This window comes from Corapipo altera, unplaced genomic scaffold, assembly GCF_003945725.1.
Source record: "Corapipo altera isolate COAL_440 unplaced genomic scaffold, ASM394572v1 304, whole genome shotgun sequence".
Lineage (NCBI taxonomy): Eukaryota > Metazoa > Chordata > Aves > Passeriformes > Pipridae > Corapipo > Corapipo altera.
Genome location: NW_020885050.1, coordinates 1 through 14,990, shown reverse-complemented (window position 1 = coordinate 14,990; position 14,990 = coordinate 1). Strand labels below are relative to the sequence as shown.

General features: G+C 65.8%; 2 protein-coding genes across 3 annotated transcripts; one reads left to right on the top strand and one right to left on the bottom strand.

The window, feature by feature from the left end:
- Positions 1-128: 128 nt before the first annotated feature.
- Positions 129-3,268, top strand: TNFRSF25 (TNF receptor superfamily member 25). Of its 2 annotated transcripts, XM_027668711.1 has the most exons (7): positions 129-798; positions 1,120-1,315; positions 1,419-1,547; positions 1,623-1,775; positions 1,865-1,949; positions 2,044-2,108; positions 2,193-3,268. In XM_027668711.1, exons 1-7 carry the CDS (start codon positions 775-777, stop codon positions 2,801-2,803), a joined length of 1,263 nt encoding a protein of 420 aa, XP_027524512.1. In that variant the 5' UTR covers positions 129-774; the 3' UTR covers positions 2,804-3,268. The 2 variants fall into 2 exon arrangements, with proteins under 2 accessions (XP_027524512.1, XP_027524511.1); XM_027668710.1 differs by having other exon boundaries at positions 129-1,315.
- A 68-nt stretch (positions 3,269-3,336) lies between these two features.
- ESPN (espin) lies at positions 3,337-14,984 on the bottom strand (the record flags this gene model as incomplete). Its single annotated transcript, XM_027668688.1, has 14 exons — positions 3,337-3,952; positions 4,047-4,058; positions 4,141-4,220; positions 6,286-6,567; positions 6,656-6,801; positions 8,038-8,064; positions 8,352-8,526; positions 8,604-8,765; positions 10,295-10,864; positions 10,966-11,097; positions 11,178-11,360; positions 11,452-11,638; positions 13,862-14,055; positions 14,841-14,984. Coding segments are annotated over 14 exons (2,442 nt in total), but the record flags the coding sequence as incomplete, so codon positions are not given.
- Positions 14,985-14,990: the final 6 nt, after the last annotated feature.

Sequence of the window (14,990 nt, the reverse complement as noted above, 5' to 3'; positions counted from 1 at the left end):
CGCGCCGGCCGGGGGGCTGCAGGGGGGCTGCAGGGGGGCTGCAGGGGGGCTGCGGGCAGGGTGTGCCGGCAGGGCGGTGTGCTGACGGGGCCGTGCCTCGGCGCTGACTCAGACGTGCCGCTGGCAGCCGGGGCTGCGAGAGCCGCCCTGCTCTGCCGCCAGCGCTCTGCGTGCGGGCGGCCCCGCGCGGTTTCCAGTCTGCCGGTGGCGGCGGGTTTAGCAGAAAATGATTCAGCTGCCGTAATCGGGGCCATCACGGCTGGGAAATCCGGCCCCCAGCGAGGAATCCCCTGTTTCCCTGCCCACACTGCCAGCGCCACGGCCCTCCCGGGTCCCTGCCCTGCCCGTGGAAGGGGTGTCAACGTGGGCACCTCCTCGCCGCCCCCCGGAGCTGTCTGGGCAGAGGGGCTGCCCTGCGTGTAGCACCTGGCACCCCGCGGGGGAGCTGTGACCTACTTTGGGACGCGCACACAAGGCGTGATAGCATCGGGGAGAGCGTGAGCCAGGCACGGCTTCCTCTCGGGGCGGAAATCACCTCCTCTGCGAGGGAGATAAACCCCAGGAAAGTTAAAGCTGGCAGAGTTAACCCCCCCCGCGCCTAGCTGCCGACAACTCCCTGGACCTGCAATCCATGGCACCACCAGCAGCGCGCCCGACTCACTCGTCCCCATCCCTGGGGACACGGCAGGGCTCCTGTCGTCACAGGTGGTCGAGCTTCCCGGCACCACTCCCCAGCCAGCCTGGAAGCACCCTTTGCAGAGTGCACAGGGGCACATGACAGCAGCCATCTGGGCACAGGTTGTGGCACAGTGGCCCCCACCGGGCCAGCAGGAAGTGGTTTGCTCTTGTAGGGCAGGAAAGGCAGTGCACAGGGGCTGCCACGGGGCATTCCCTGCCCTAGGGCAGCGCACCCGCACAGCTCAAGGGCACAGGGCCACCAATCCATCCATTCTGCCCTGCACAGGCACTGGTGTCCACATGATACTGGACCTGGCTCTGGCTCCAGTAGCCCATCATACGTGGCTGGGAGTGGAGCATGGTGTGAGGGCCATCCCCCATGGGTCCACGGCTCCTGGGGCACCCTGGCTGCCCGCAGCCCTGCTCTCTCTTTGCCCACAGGTGATCCTGGCAGTGCTGGGGCTGGCAGCCAGCGAATCACAGCCCCCGGGGTGGCAGAACCACGCAGTGCTGCGAGGACAGCGGGTCCTGGTGCAGCCACTCACCCGCCTGCGCAGACATGCCACCAGACACCCCTGCCCCGCTGGCATGAACTGGATCGAGCGTACTCACCAGTGCTGTCACCAGTGTCCTGCAGGTGAGTGCTGCCTGGCCCGTGTGACCTGGCATGGCACACTGTGGCAACAGAAGGTGTGTTACCCCGTGTGGCCATGCTTCCTGTCACTCTGCTGTCCCTGCAGGGACATACCTGCACAAGCCCTGCACAAGCCACGACGACCGTGTCTGCTCTCCCTGTCCCATCGGCACCTTCCGCTCCCAGCCCAACACCTTGACAGAGTGCCAGGCTTGCTACGAGTGTGACCGACAAGGTGAGCTGAGATCCCACCATGCTGTGCTGTGCCATGCAGCGCAGTGCTGTGCCACTCACTGCCTGCTTTCTGCAGCTTTCCAGAGTGTTCTGAGCAACTGCTCGGCCACCAGCAATGTTGCCTGTGGCTGTGAGCCTGGATACTTCCGTGTCTGCCTTGACAAGAGCTGCAGCGAGTTCTCATGTCGGAAGTGCCAGCCCTGCACTGGGCGCCTCATCCAGCGGCCCTGTGAGTGCTGCCGGTCGCCCCGCGGCACGACTCACTGGCTCTGCCACCTCTGGCTGTGCCACCCTCCCTCATGCCCACCCTCTCTCCAGGCTCAGAGACTCAGGACACACTCTGTGAGAGCAGCTGCAAGCCCGACTTCTACACCGAGGGTGACGAGTGCCGGCCGTGCCACATGTAAGCACTGACCCTCACTGTGTCCCAGCTGGGGACAGGTGTGGGGCCTGTGGCATGGCACAGCATGGTGCCCATGGCTCCCCTCTCCTTGCAGGAGCACCCTGGACACATGCAGCAAAGAGTGCCAGCAAATGTGTGGCGGCAGCAGCAGTGGCCAAGGTATGGGGGTGATGGGGCTGGGGGTAGTGGTGTGGGATCATCGTGCCGGATGGTTGATGGGAACACTCCTGCTGCTCCTTGCAGACTCAGGTCTGGAGTACATCCTGCTGGGACTCACTGGGCCCCTCTTCCTGGGTGCCCTTGCCATCTACCACAAGAGGAAGAGGCTCCGGCACGATGCCCTGGCACCTGGTCCCCTGCCCACAGCACAGGCAGGCACCTCCATGGCTGGGGCTGTGGCCACACCATGGTGCCAGTTCAGTGTCCCGAGGTGGGACAGCCTGTGCTGGACCCAGCCGTGCTCCCCACAGGGGACAGATCGTGCCACTGTCACAGTGAGGCAGAGCCCCAAGCACCAGGCTCTGCTGCGTGAGCAGCCCAGCGACGAGGAGGAGCCCTCTGCCCCACCGGAGCCCCGCAGTGCCCTACTGCAGGGCAGCCAGCTCTATGCTGTCATCGACGCTGTGCCAGTACGGCGCTGGAAGGAGTTCATGCGGATGCTGGAGCTGCGGGAGTCAGAGATTGAGCTGGTGGAGCTGGAGGTGGCCCACATCCGTGACCAGCAGTATGAGATGCTGAAGCGCTGGTGCCAGCAGACCAGCGCCACGCTGGACCGCGTCTTTGCTGCGCTGGAGCGCATGGAGCTGGCCGGCTGCGCCGAGGCACTGCGCCAGAGCCTGCCAGCGGGGCCCTAGCCCCCAGCGTCACCCCATGGCACAGGGAGGTCCTGGCACCTTCACATCTCACTGGGCGCCTCTGCTGTGCCATACCCCTAAGTATTGTTACTTATGCCGTGTAGACATTTTATGTCACTTTTATGTCCCCTTCCTACCCACTGTGCCCCTCTATTTATGTCCCCCTGCTCCCAGGGCTAGGAGGGACCCCATGCCCTGGCAGGTCGGCTGCCTGGCCACTCGCAGGACGAGCGGGCACCGAGCCCACTGCAAACCCATGGGACAGTTCTCAAGGCTGCCCGCTGCCGGGCGTGCCTGTGCTCACCCCAATAAAGTGGCGTGTTTTTCATCGGCCGGCCCCCTCTCTTCCTCGCAGGGCTGCACCAGCAAGGCACCGAGGCACTGCTGACCTCAGGGCCACCACTGGTGATGTGGCCACCACAGGTGACGGGCGATGCGTGTGCTGGCAGAGATGCAGGTGGTGTGGGTGATGGGGATGATTGTGGTGCTGTGGACGAGGGGGGGCAGTGCAGTGGGCAAGCATGGTATTGGGGCAGGGGTGGTGTGGGCAGCCCCAGGAAGGCGAGGGGCACTGCTGGCGAGATTTATAGTTTTAATTGCTGGAAAGGCAGGTGGTCTGAGTGGAGATGAGCTGGGAGCCAGCCTCGAGCGGCTCTGGAGGGGCAGGAGTGGGGTTGAGCGTGCTGCAACAGCGAGCAGTGCCAGTGGGGAGTGCGGGGAGCTGGGCAGCATGGCGAGCCCAGCCGCAGCAGCCGAGCCGGGCAGCGCACAAGAAGCCACGTGCCCTACCCCACGGCAACTCACTTTGCAAAGGGCAGCACGAGGTGGTGGTGGGCTGGCGACAGTGGGATGGGGACTAGGGGTGCCTGGGGAGGTGGTGGGGGCTCCTCTGGGTTGGGATATGTGGCCATCCATGGCGGGAGGAGGGTGCCGAGGCATATCATGGTCCGTGGGGGGACCTACTGGCCTCCTCCCGCCGTGAAGAGCCAGGCGTGGCGTGGCTAGTGCTTGGCTATGTCCCCCTTCTTGAGGATGATCTGTCGCTGCCAGGGCGCCAGCTTTGTCTCATCGTACCCAAGAGTCCTTAGCTTTTCCGACTGCTCCTTCTCCTTCTCCTCCTCCTCCCGCTTCAGCTTCTCCTGCTCTTTCCTGCTCAGCAGTGGAGGGCACGGGGCACCACGGTCACCAGAGCCGCCGTAGCCGCCGTGCCCACCCGCCCAGGGAAGGGGCTTGCGGCACTCACCGTTTCTGCTCCCTGGGAAAGCAAAGGGAAGACTGGGGTTAGCAGAGCTGCAGGAGTGACCAGTGGGTGTGACATCCCCCCGGCCCCAGCTCACCTCTCTTCCTCCAGCTTCTTACGCAGGATGTCCCTCCTCCAGGCTGGCATGCTGGCCAGACGTGCCTCCTCCTCCTTCTCCTGCAACAGACAGCTGTGTTACTGGCACTGCTGGGAGCCCACCCTCGCTGCCGGTACCATGGGGCCGCAGCATCATCCTGGTGCGTGACATCACATCCTTCTGGCAGCTGGGCTGAGCCGTACTCCTGGCATGGTGCTGGTGGGGTTCGCCAGCACGCAGCTCGCCAACGCGGCCGTCACTGCCTGCCCTCCACCGGCGCGGGGAGGAGGAAGGAGCGTGTGGCGTGGCCAGCCCTTGCAGCACACCACAGCTTTATTGCACGACACGCAGGGGCCCACACTGCCCCAGCACCACAAATGCCACACCAGAGGGGAGTGCAGCCCCGCTGCTGCATCTCCCACACAACACACAGCCACGGCAAGCAGCACACTGCAACCTCGGCCCAGGGCCGTGCACAACAACACCCAGCCCTCCGCCAAGCCGAGCTGCACCACGGCACCGCCAGAGCCACAGAGGCAGCTGAGCACACCCGGGCACCAGGTCCCGCTGCTCACAACTGCCCCCTGAGCCTGCTCCTCCCACCCATGCCACACTGCTGGTACAGCCCACAGCATCCTGCAGGGCTCAGGTGTCAGACATCTCTGCCTCCTTCTCCTTCCAAAAGGAGAAGCTGCGGTCGATGAAGCGGCAGACGTCCTCCTCGCTGAACTCGCCCAGCTCTGGCACCAGCACCGGCACAGCTGCCACTTGCCCTTCTGGGGCCATGGGGAGTGGTTCTGGCAGGCTCTCTGCTGCTGCCACAGGGTCATCCCCAAAAAACTCCTGCACAAGGTCCTCAAAGCCATCAAGCCATTGGCGGTGGCCGGCCTCGACCTGCTCCAGCACAGTGCGGTGGAAACGGCGGACGTGGTGCCAGCTGTGGCTGCCCAGGCGGTCAAACATCTCATAGCAGAGGAGGTGACGGAAGCGCCGCTCCTCGGGGCTGAGTGGCATCTCCAGCAGCTGGAAATAGCCCAGCATGAAGAGGTCGAGTGGGAGGCTGTCATGGGGCATGGGTGAGCCACCAACGTGGGGCAGGAAGTGTTGGGGCCAGTACAGCACCGTGGTGCGGCTCAGCCGCCGGATCTGACGCCCTGGCACTCGGCGGGCGACACTCCTCCAACGGGCCAGCAGCCGCCCTGCCGCCGGACGCCGCCTCCCTGGCCGCCGTGGCCGCTCCTCCCCAGGCACGGCTGCAAGTGCCCGCTTCTTCCAGTGCTCCAGGAAGAGGAAGACAGCACGCTCCTTGCACCCCTTGGTGTGTTTGCGTGGGCCGCTCGGCTCTGGCAGCGCTGGTCTGCTCCGCCGCAATGCCCCATCCCCATACTCCTCCTCCAGGATGGGCTGGCGGGCGCTGCCAGGCGGCTGCACCCTCTTGCGCTTGGTGACCCTGGGGAGGGGTTGGAGAGGCTCCCCCGGCCCCTCGTAGTTGGCCTTGAGGCTGCGGACAGAGACGCCGCAGCCCAGGATCTCACGCCGAGCATCATGCCGGGCACCAGGGCTGCCCACTGCCCCCCCTGCCCTGGGGCCCTCCTGGCCCCCCAGAGTGGCCGGTGGCACGGCCATGCTCCTCGGCAGTGTGGGGGACTGGCTGCTGTGGGCAGGCACATCCTCATGGGCAAGGGCAAAATGCCGGGGTGCCGGGGTGGCGGACCGTGGCACGAATGGTGGCAGCTCCTCCTCTGGCCGCCCCAGCAGCGGCTGCCTTGGCTGCACCTCGTGCATCACCCGCAGGCTCCCCAGCTGCCTCTCCAGGTGCTGTATGTCCTCCTCCCACGTCAGCTGCCCGGCAGGTCCTGGCGTGCCCCTGTGGGCAGGTGGCCCGCACCGGCACAGCAGCGGTGACTGGCTCCCAGGCTGCGGCGGGAAAGAGGGCAAAGGGGCTCTTGAGGCCACACGCACCTCGTGCCACCGCCACCATGTGTGGCATCCCCAGGTGTAATGTCCCTGCATGCAGGTGGGGTGGTCCCCCCCAGACCAGCTGGGAGCTGGAGGCGAAGCCACACACACCATTTCACCAGGTCCTGAGCTGCTTGGGCCATGCCCACGCCGCGCTCGCCGCCGCAGCACGTGGGACCCCCCTACCTTGCGCCGCTGCTCCTCTTCCTCCTGCATGCGGAGCTGCAGCTTTCGCACCATCACCTGCCGCTTCCACTCGGGAATGGGCCGGCCCTGCTCGTCCTGGCTCGGCACCAGCGCCTCTACCTCCACCGCCGCCCCAGCACCTGCTGCTGGCACTGGTGAGCTCCCATTTAGCACCGGCTCTGGTGAGCCCCCTGCCAGGCAACGTGGTGGCCCGGCAGCCTCGGGGGTGGCTGGTGGGGTGGGCGTCCTGGTGGGTGATGGGGAGGACACTGGCGACTCTGCCTGTGGAAGGAGGGAGGGAGGGTGGTGGGCACTTGCCATGCTGTGCGGCACTGTGCCACTGGCTCCCCAGGCCCCCCTCACCACCTACGTTGGCCCCTGCCTGGCCGCTGCCGGAGAAGACAGTGGTGAAGCCTTTACTCTGCGGAGTTGGCTTGAGGCTCTTCCCAGCCTTGATCTCGGCCAGCAGCTCTGAGTTGTCACCGGTGGGGGACATCATGTTGAAGGACTTCGTGCCTAAGAGGAGGAAGAATGAGCAGTAAGTGCCCTGCCAGCAGCAGCTACTGTCCCTCTGAATCCCCTATCTATTTTCAGGGCACAGGGGTGTCTGCCCCCCCCATCCAGGAGCCCCTGGAACCTCGTTGAGCAGCATCTTGACACCCAGATCACAGAGCCCATAGGAACAGCTCCATGTCACCCAACTCCTGGGTCCATGGGACCCCACTGGAGCAACCACCCAGCACTCAACAGCCTGTCATCCTAGCTCCCCAGACCCATAAGACCAGCATTCCAGCACTAGCTTACTGCGTCCATGGCACCCTGCTGGAGAGCACCCCAGCACACCAACACCCAGCTCCTGCAGCCCCAGCACAGTCCCAGCCCTGAGTGCCACCCCCTGCTCCTGCAGCACTGTGTTGTGTGTGACAGCAGTGACCTGCCTCTGGAGGGAAGACTCCATGGCCAGTGGCAACCCTGGCACTGCAGAACAGCCCCTACAGTCCCCTGCAGCCCCCAGCAGCAATGCACTGACAGCCCAAGACAGCCCCGCTGCCAGCCCGGAGCCCAGAGGGCTGCATGGCACCAGCATCCCGAGGATGCTTATGCCACTGCTCGTGCCACCCGCCCTGCGAGCACCCACCGTCTGTGCCAGCCATGTGTGCGTCCCTAGCAGCCCATGGTGCCGTGCCAAAGCAAAGCCCCTTCCCCGCAGCTGGTGCCCGCAGCTTGCCCCGCTTGGCTGCACCACACCGGGGCCAGAGGGCTGCGGGTGCTGAGGGCCCAGCGGGGCACGCACGCTGCCATCCAGCGCCGGCTGAAACCCCCCAGCCCCAGGAGCCGGCGCTAATAAAGCGGGTGCCGAGCGATGGCCAAGCCCGCCGGCTGTGGTCAGCAGCGGGGGAGCGGCCGGTGCGCTCACGTGGCGGGGTCACGCTGGCCGGCTGAGCGCAAACAAAGGCCCTCTGTATGCGGGGTCGCAGGGGCCGTGGGGCCCCGGCTGCCTGCCCAGCCCTGCCAGCCCTGCCTGGTGGCTTCGGCAGCCCCACACCAGTGCTCGGCCTCCCGCGTGGCACCACTGGCCACCGATGCCCAGAGAGGGCTTGGCAGCAGGAGAGCTGCGGGCGGTCACTGCCCCCAGCAGCCGTCAATGTCCTGTGGCTGCAGCAAGGGACAGTGCCAGGTCAGGCCCCTCTGGCTGTGCCCCGCTCCAGGGCACCCCCTGAGCAGGGAGGAGCGCGGGGCCGCGGTACTTACTCTTCATCTGCCTGAGCGCCTTTCCTCCTAGGGAGAGAAGCAGAGAGGCGGCGCAGGGCACGTGGCAGAGGAAGGATTTGGCCACCGCGAGACAAGAGAGAAGAGAAGCGGCCAGCAGTGAGAGCAGGAAGGGGCGAGCGGGCGTGAGGGCCCCCGCGCCGACACCGGAGGAGAGAAGGACAGAAAGGCCATCAGGAGCCACACGGCCAGAGTGCCACAGGAGGAGATGTGCCAAGGTGGCTGGTGCCACAGTGCAGCAAATGGGACAGTGCCCGAGATCACTCCCCATGCCCACTCGTGACCCCACCACTTACTTCCCGTGGAGGAGGAGGAGCGGCGGGGGCCAGCGGGGGTCTCGGCCTGTGGGGGTGGTGGTGGGGGCGTCGGGCAGGCGTTGTCAGGCAGTGGTGGGGGTGGCGGTGGGGGAGGCAGCTCAGCACTGGGCTTGCTCTCCCCATTGCGCATGTTGTCCGCCGAGATGGGTGATGCCTGGGAGAAAGCACAGGCAGGTGTCGCGTGGTGCCAGTGCCAGTGAGCCATGCACGGGCTCGTGGCACAGGGCTCACCTCTTCGCTGTGCGCCATTCGACGGGGGCCGGGCTGCTCAGCCGCGATGTGCCCCAGGTGCTTGTAGTAGTCACCGGTGCTCGGCTGTTTGCCGAAATTCCTCGATCGCCTGCTGGAGTCAGCCCTGCGCAGACCCTCGGGACTGGTGTCACGCGATGCCAGCTGCAACGGGGAGCACACCTCAGTACTACTGTGCCTGGCTGTGACCATGGGGCAGAGCCATGGTGGAGCAGGGCTGTGCCAGCAGTGGCTGTGGGGCAGATGCGGGGCTAGTGGGGATGGCAGGTGCGTGCCCAGGTTCTGCTCTGCACACGGCTGTACCGGGGCTGCATGCCAGGGTGACATTGTGTGGCATCAGTGCCTGGCACTGTGACCCCTTAGCCTGTGCCCAGAATCCTGGCTGAGCCTCCCCCGGGATAACCCCCTGGGAACAGGAGTGCCGAGCCTCAGCCCCGCGGATTACTGGGAGCTTATCCCGCGCGGGGCTGGGGCCCGTTTCCAAACGTCCCTCTGAACAGGGCTCTCAGGCAGTGCAGCCTCGGCTCACCCCGGTGCATTCCACAGCAGCTTTTCGGGTCGTGCTGCTGCCGAGTGCTGGCACTGCAGGGGGCTGTGCCTGTTTCCTGGTTTTGGGGTGCCACAGCAGCGTGGCCCTGCTCCCCTTGCCGGGGGCCCCACTATCTGCATTTCCCCATGAGCCACCTCCACCCATGGCACTTTCACGGAGAGCCCAGGTGCTTGCTGCCGCTGCCAGCCCCAGCTAAGTCAACAAGTGCCAGCTTGGTGTTTCCTGCTCCAGCTGCTGTGGGCGCTGTGCCAAGCCCAGCTTCCACTCCAGCAGCCCCAGCCCCGGTCTAGCACAAGGGTCCATGCCATCCAGCCCCATTGCATGGGGAACCCACACGGCTCTGGCACTGCTCTGGCACATGCCTGCACCTCCCCAGGACAGCCCATTACCCTGGTAAGTGCTAAGGAGCCAGGGCTGTGCACAGTGAGCACTATGAAATCCCGAGTCCCCCATGCACGTGGCACACACTGCTCCACCGAGCCCCCCACCCCATATGCCCCATCCCCTGTGCTGCTGGGCTTTCCCAGTGCCCTGGCCATGGGGCCATGGCCATGCACAGGAATCTCGTCCCCAGTGGGGTGGTGAGAACCATGGTAGGGGGGTCAGAGCAACCCTGAACCTACTGCATCCCTGTGACCCCCAGCCCGCCACGGGGGGCTGCACCCCTCTTACCTGTGCACGCCTGGCTGAGCCTTCTCAGCTCCTGGCAGCACTGGCTGTGCCACCCGACACCTGTGGCGCGGGTGACACTGGAGCCGGCTGCTCGGGTTACCGCCTGTGCCTCTGCCCACGCCCAGCTCGGTGTGGTGCTGGTGGCACTGCCAGGGCTGCATGGGCGTGGCTGCCATGGCACGGTGCTGCCAGGTCCTCCAGCCAGCACAGTGTTTGAATGGGGCTGCCCAGTGCCACGGAGCCACCAAAGCATCACTGGCTCCCTTGCTGCTGGTTGCACCCCAGGCCCCCCAGTGTGTGTGCTAGTGTTGCAGGCATGTAGCTTTTAGCTGAGACTGTCCCCTCCCCATGCAGGCAACAGCTCCTCAGAGAGGATGGGTGCCTGGTGGCATGTCCCCCCCCTGAGCTGTGCATGGGACACAGTGCAGGGGACACCGTGCACGGGCCGTACCTCTCGGCGCAGCGCCTGGCTCTCCACGTGCCGCAGGTTGTTCTTGGCCCGCACATAGATGTCAGCAGTGTGGGGGGCGGTGGGGGGTGCGGGTGCAGGGTAGCCAGGGGGTGGTGGGGGTGGCCGGGTGGTGGGGGGTGGGGGAGGTGGTGGAGGGAAGGCAGGGGGTGGCGGCAGCGGGGGGCCCTCGCCTGCTGGGCCCCGGCCCCGCGGCCGCGTCTCAGGGTCCAGCATGTCCATGTACGCCTGCATGTCCGCCAGCGCCGGCTCAGGCACCCCTGCACAGGGCAGGGGGTCAGGGGGGGCTGGTCCCATGCCCCCCGCCCCGCGCCCTCCGGCCCCGCACTCACGGGCGGCAGGGGCCCCGGGGGGGCCGCCCCTCTTCTCCCCGGTGCTGGACTGGCTGGAGTGGCAGGAGTCGTAGTTGGAGAGGGTGCTGGCAGGGGAGCCCACCTCGAAGCGTGCCTGGGGCGCCGATGCCGTGGTATTGGGCGATGACATGCCCGAGTCAGGCTGCCGGCACTCCCCATCTGCTGAGGGGTCTCTCGACAGCACGCGGTGCTCCACGCTCTGCTGGCACAGCCGTGGGGTCAGGCAGCAGGGTGGGGGTGGCGGGGCCCTGTGTGCTCCCTGTGTGCTTCCCACACACTCGGCCCTGGGTGCTGCCATACCATGTTCTCCACGGTGCGCAGGTACTGGGCGCAGTGGCTGTGGCCATTGTAGTCGGCGAGGTCGGCCGCCGTGTAGCCATCCTGGTCACGGATGCTGAGGTCGGCACCATTCACCACCAGGATCTGGCAGCACTGGGGAGAGCAGGGGGACATGACAGGGCTGGAGGGAAGCCCCCCCTTGCCCTGACATCCTACTGGCCACCAGCACCCACCTCCAGCTCGCCGTTCTCGGCAGCGTCGTGCAGTGGCGTGCCGCCCCAGCTGTCCGTGGTGATCTCCCCGCCGTGCAGCAGCAGCCAGCTCAGCACCTTGGCATGGCCACGGCTGGCAGCAAAGTGCATGGCTGTGGCCCCCTCAGCGTCCCGCTCCGACAGACTCACCGTCGTGAAGCTCATCTGCGTGGGCAGGCGGACTGAGTGCTTGTGTGGTGAGCCCCATGCCGTGCCACCACAATGTGCCACCGTGCTGTGCCCCGGCAGCGCTTACCAGCCACACGATGACAGTGTTGTGGCCCATCTGGGCAGCGGCGTGCAGTGGGGTCATGCCATCATGGGCGCGCGCGTGGGGGTCAGCCCCACAGTCCTGCACCAGGTACTGGATGATCTCCAGGTGGCCTTCCTGGCAGGCGAGGTACAGTGGGGTAGCCCCCGTCTTGGTCTGGGCACTCAGCGTGCTGCAAGCGGGGCACAGCGCCTGTCACCTGTGGCCACTGACATCGGCAGCGCTGGGACGGGGGGGTGTAGGATGCAGGGACATGGGAATACGTGGGACACGGGGGACATGGAGGGTACAGGAGATGCAGCTGGGGGCAGGCAGGGCACTGCTCGGGCTGGGAGCCGTCCGCCCCGCGGTTCCCCGTGGGTCCCCATGCTGTGGCGGCGGCTGCAGCTGCAGCGGGAGGTCACTAAGTTAATCAGCCTGCTTAGGCTAAGCTCCTTCCTCCGGCTGTTTTTGGACACTGCAATTTAGTCGTATTTTAAAGTAAGCAGCTTAGGCAGCACCGGCCATGGAGCTGGTGGGGAAAGGCCAACCTGCACCACGGTGCTGCCCAGCCCTGGTGCCCTCCGGCAGCCCCACTGCCCCGGCAGTCCCTCGTCCCAAATTGCACAGCCCGAATTGCACAGCCCGACTCCCGCATCCCACATCCTTTACCCCACATCCCACATCCCATGGCCCCATATTCTGCATCTACATCCCACATCCTACATCCTGCCTCCCCACCCCGCAGGAAGCTGTTTTATTAAGTGCTCCATAAAAAACCCTGTTGAATATTTAAAAAAGGAAGAGCAATAAATACTCTGGTCTGTTATCACAACGATCGCAGGCCCTTAATAATTGATCCCTGTAACTGTGAGACAGGCTGTGGCCAGCACCACCTTCCCACTGTGCTGTGCCATGCCATGCCATGCTGTGCCATGCCACAGTTCAGTAGTGCCGGGCTGGCACAGTGCTGGGTTCTCCCCAAGCAGGGGCTGGGGATGAGGCTGGGGTGGTGGCAGTCTGGGGTGCAGGAGACAGTGGGAGCACAGGCACATAGTCAGTCCCTGATAGGCTTTTCCCACTAATTGGGGGGTTAAGCCAATTGGGCAGCACCAGTAAACTGCTTTGCCAGATGGCTGAGACCCCATGCTGGGCCACCGGCTGCCAGAGACCCTCTGGGCTGGTGTGAAGGTGGGCTGGGAGCGCCAGCATCCTGCGGCAGCACTGGGGATTGGATTTCACAGCTGTAATGGAGCCTCTGGGCAGGCACAGGGAGCAGGGCCAGCCCTAAATAATTCAGGGGGAAGGCGGTGACAGCAATGAAGGAACCCTGACAAGAAGTGTGAAAGCCAACGCCAGCACTGCACCACACAGGGGCTGACACAGCGGGCACCGAGCGGGAGCATTGGCTGGATTGGGGCTTGGCTGGGGCTGCAAGAGTTAATCCCAGAGGTGCTCAGGGCTAAACTGGCACACCTGGGGCAAGGGGATAAAGAGCCAGGGCTGGGGCTGGGGCACCTCTGGCCAGTGAGTGCCATGGGATGTAGGGATCCCTCGATGGGCTCTGTGGCCCTACCTGGAAGAGATGAGGGAGTCTGGGGTACCCAGGGACAGAGGAGTGCTGAACCCTGATTCAGCTCTGCTGCCTCTGGAGCACCCCGGATGTGGGGAAGCTGTGCAACCCCTTTCATCTGCAGCCCTGGAGCCTGCCAGGGACAGCATGGAGCAACAGCGCATCCCCCCGGCTCCACTTTGGCCAGGTCTGTGGGTTATTTCTAGTGGCCTCTGCCCACTGCAGGAAATCGGATTAGGGGCCACCTAATCACCTGCTGCAGCCTCGTAGAAAGGCCTGGCACCACGGGCCCGCTGTGCCACGTAGCCTGGAGGACCAGCTTGGCTCCAGGTACTGCTCAGGAGCCAAAGCAGAGATGCTGCTGTAATGAAGCCGTCTGAGTGAGGCTGCCACGTCCAGCAACGCCCGTGGCCGTGGGCATGTGGAAAGGTTGTCTCGTGCACAGGAGCAGCCTCTCCTCGGCGGGCAGCCTAATCCATTTACATAACAGCAGGCAGACAAAGGCGGCTGTGTTATCGCCCTGCGCCAGGAGCCCAGAAGCCGACTCAGTGGCCGGTGGCAATATTTCTGCCAGCGCTCGCCGCTCTCCTCCTCACCCTTTCTTTCTGGGCCATAAAGAAGGTGCAGCTGACTGCCCAGCCTGATAACTCGGCCACATTGCCCTTGGAGCTGGAGGATGTGGGTGGCTGCAGCATTCATCCCCAGTGCTGGCACCCTGCCCAGCGGCTGGAGGGAGGGATGGGGCAGCAGTGGGTACCCCAGTCTCCCACTAGCCCCTCTCTTGAAGGTGAGTGCCAAGCCTCCGGCAGAGCCCTTCTCACTAGCAGCAGTGGGGGCTGTTACCTGGGGCAGTGTCCCAAGAGGAGTCGCAGGGAAGGGAAATCCCCTTTGGCCGCAGCGTAGTGGACGGGCAGTGCTCCTGTGTTGGTGGCTGCCATGGGGTCACTGCCACCGAAGCGGAGGAGCCAGTCGATCACCTCATGGTGACCGAAGCGGGCTGCCAGGTGTAGGATGGTGGCACCGGAGTTGTCTGTGTCCTGCAGGAGGAAGCAGAATGACTGTGGGCACCAGGGACCCAAGCACCTTCAGCAAGGGAGTGTATGTGGAGCTGGGGACAGTGGGCAGCTGTGGGGCACCCCTCAGCCAGGAGCTGGTCTCGGAAGGGTGGGCTGGCCAGGATGGAGCAGTGCCAGAGTGGGGGCACAGGGCGTTGGAGGGACCAAGGGACCAGCGTGTCTGCCCTCCATCAGGGCCTGCGTCTGTACACAGTGAGTGCGGCACAAAGCCCTCCTTGTTCTGCCGGCGGCGGAGCCCCTGCCCGCAGGCAAGTCGCCGCCGAGCCCCGCTGTGCCGCCGGCCCGTCCGCCCTCCACGCTCGGTGGGGCGCGGGCAGAGCTGGCCCCTGGCCAGGAGGTCGCCGATGCTTGCTGACCCCGTCCTTCTCGTTTAATCCCCGCTCCCAACCCCGCTGCCGCCCGCTCTTCTTCCGGCCGTCACATGTCGTTAACTCTCGGCCGGCCCCGGGGCAAGCCGCTTACCGCCCCGGGCCGCCGTTGTGTAACCCCGGGAGGGGGCGGCAGCCCCCGGGGAATCTGCGCTGCCCTCGGGGCTGAGCACCCCCTGGATGCCGGGGGCTCTCTGGGTCCGTCGGATGCCGCCGGCCACGCACGGCAGGGCCGTGCCCGTGCAGAGCTGGGGGCACCACGCGTGGCCGTCTCCCCGCAGCCGCCGCTACCCACGCGGAACGGCGGAACGTCTCCCCGGCCGCCCGCGGCACCGGGGGCCCGCCGCCCCCCGCCGCCCCCCGCGACCCCGCTCGCACCTGCACGCCGCAGCCCCCCTGCGTGAGCAGCCACTGAAGACAGGCGAGGTTGCCGGTGGCGGCGGCGTCGTGGGCCGGCGTGGCCCCGTTGCGCGCCCGCGCGTCCCCGCGGAGCGCGGCCTCGGCCGCCAGGTACCGGAGGCAGGCGAG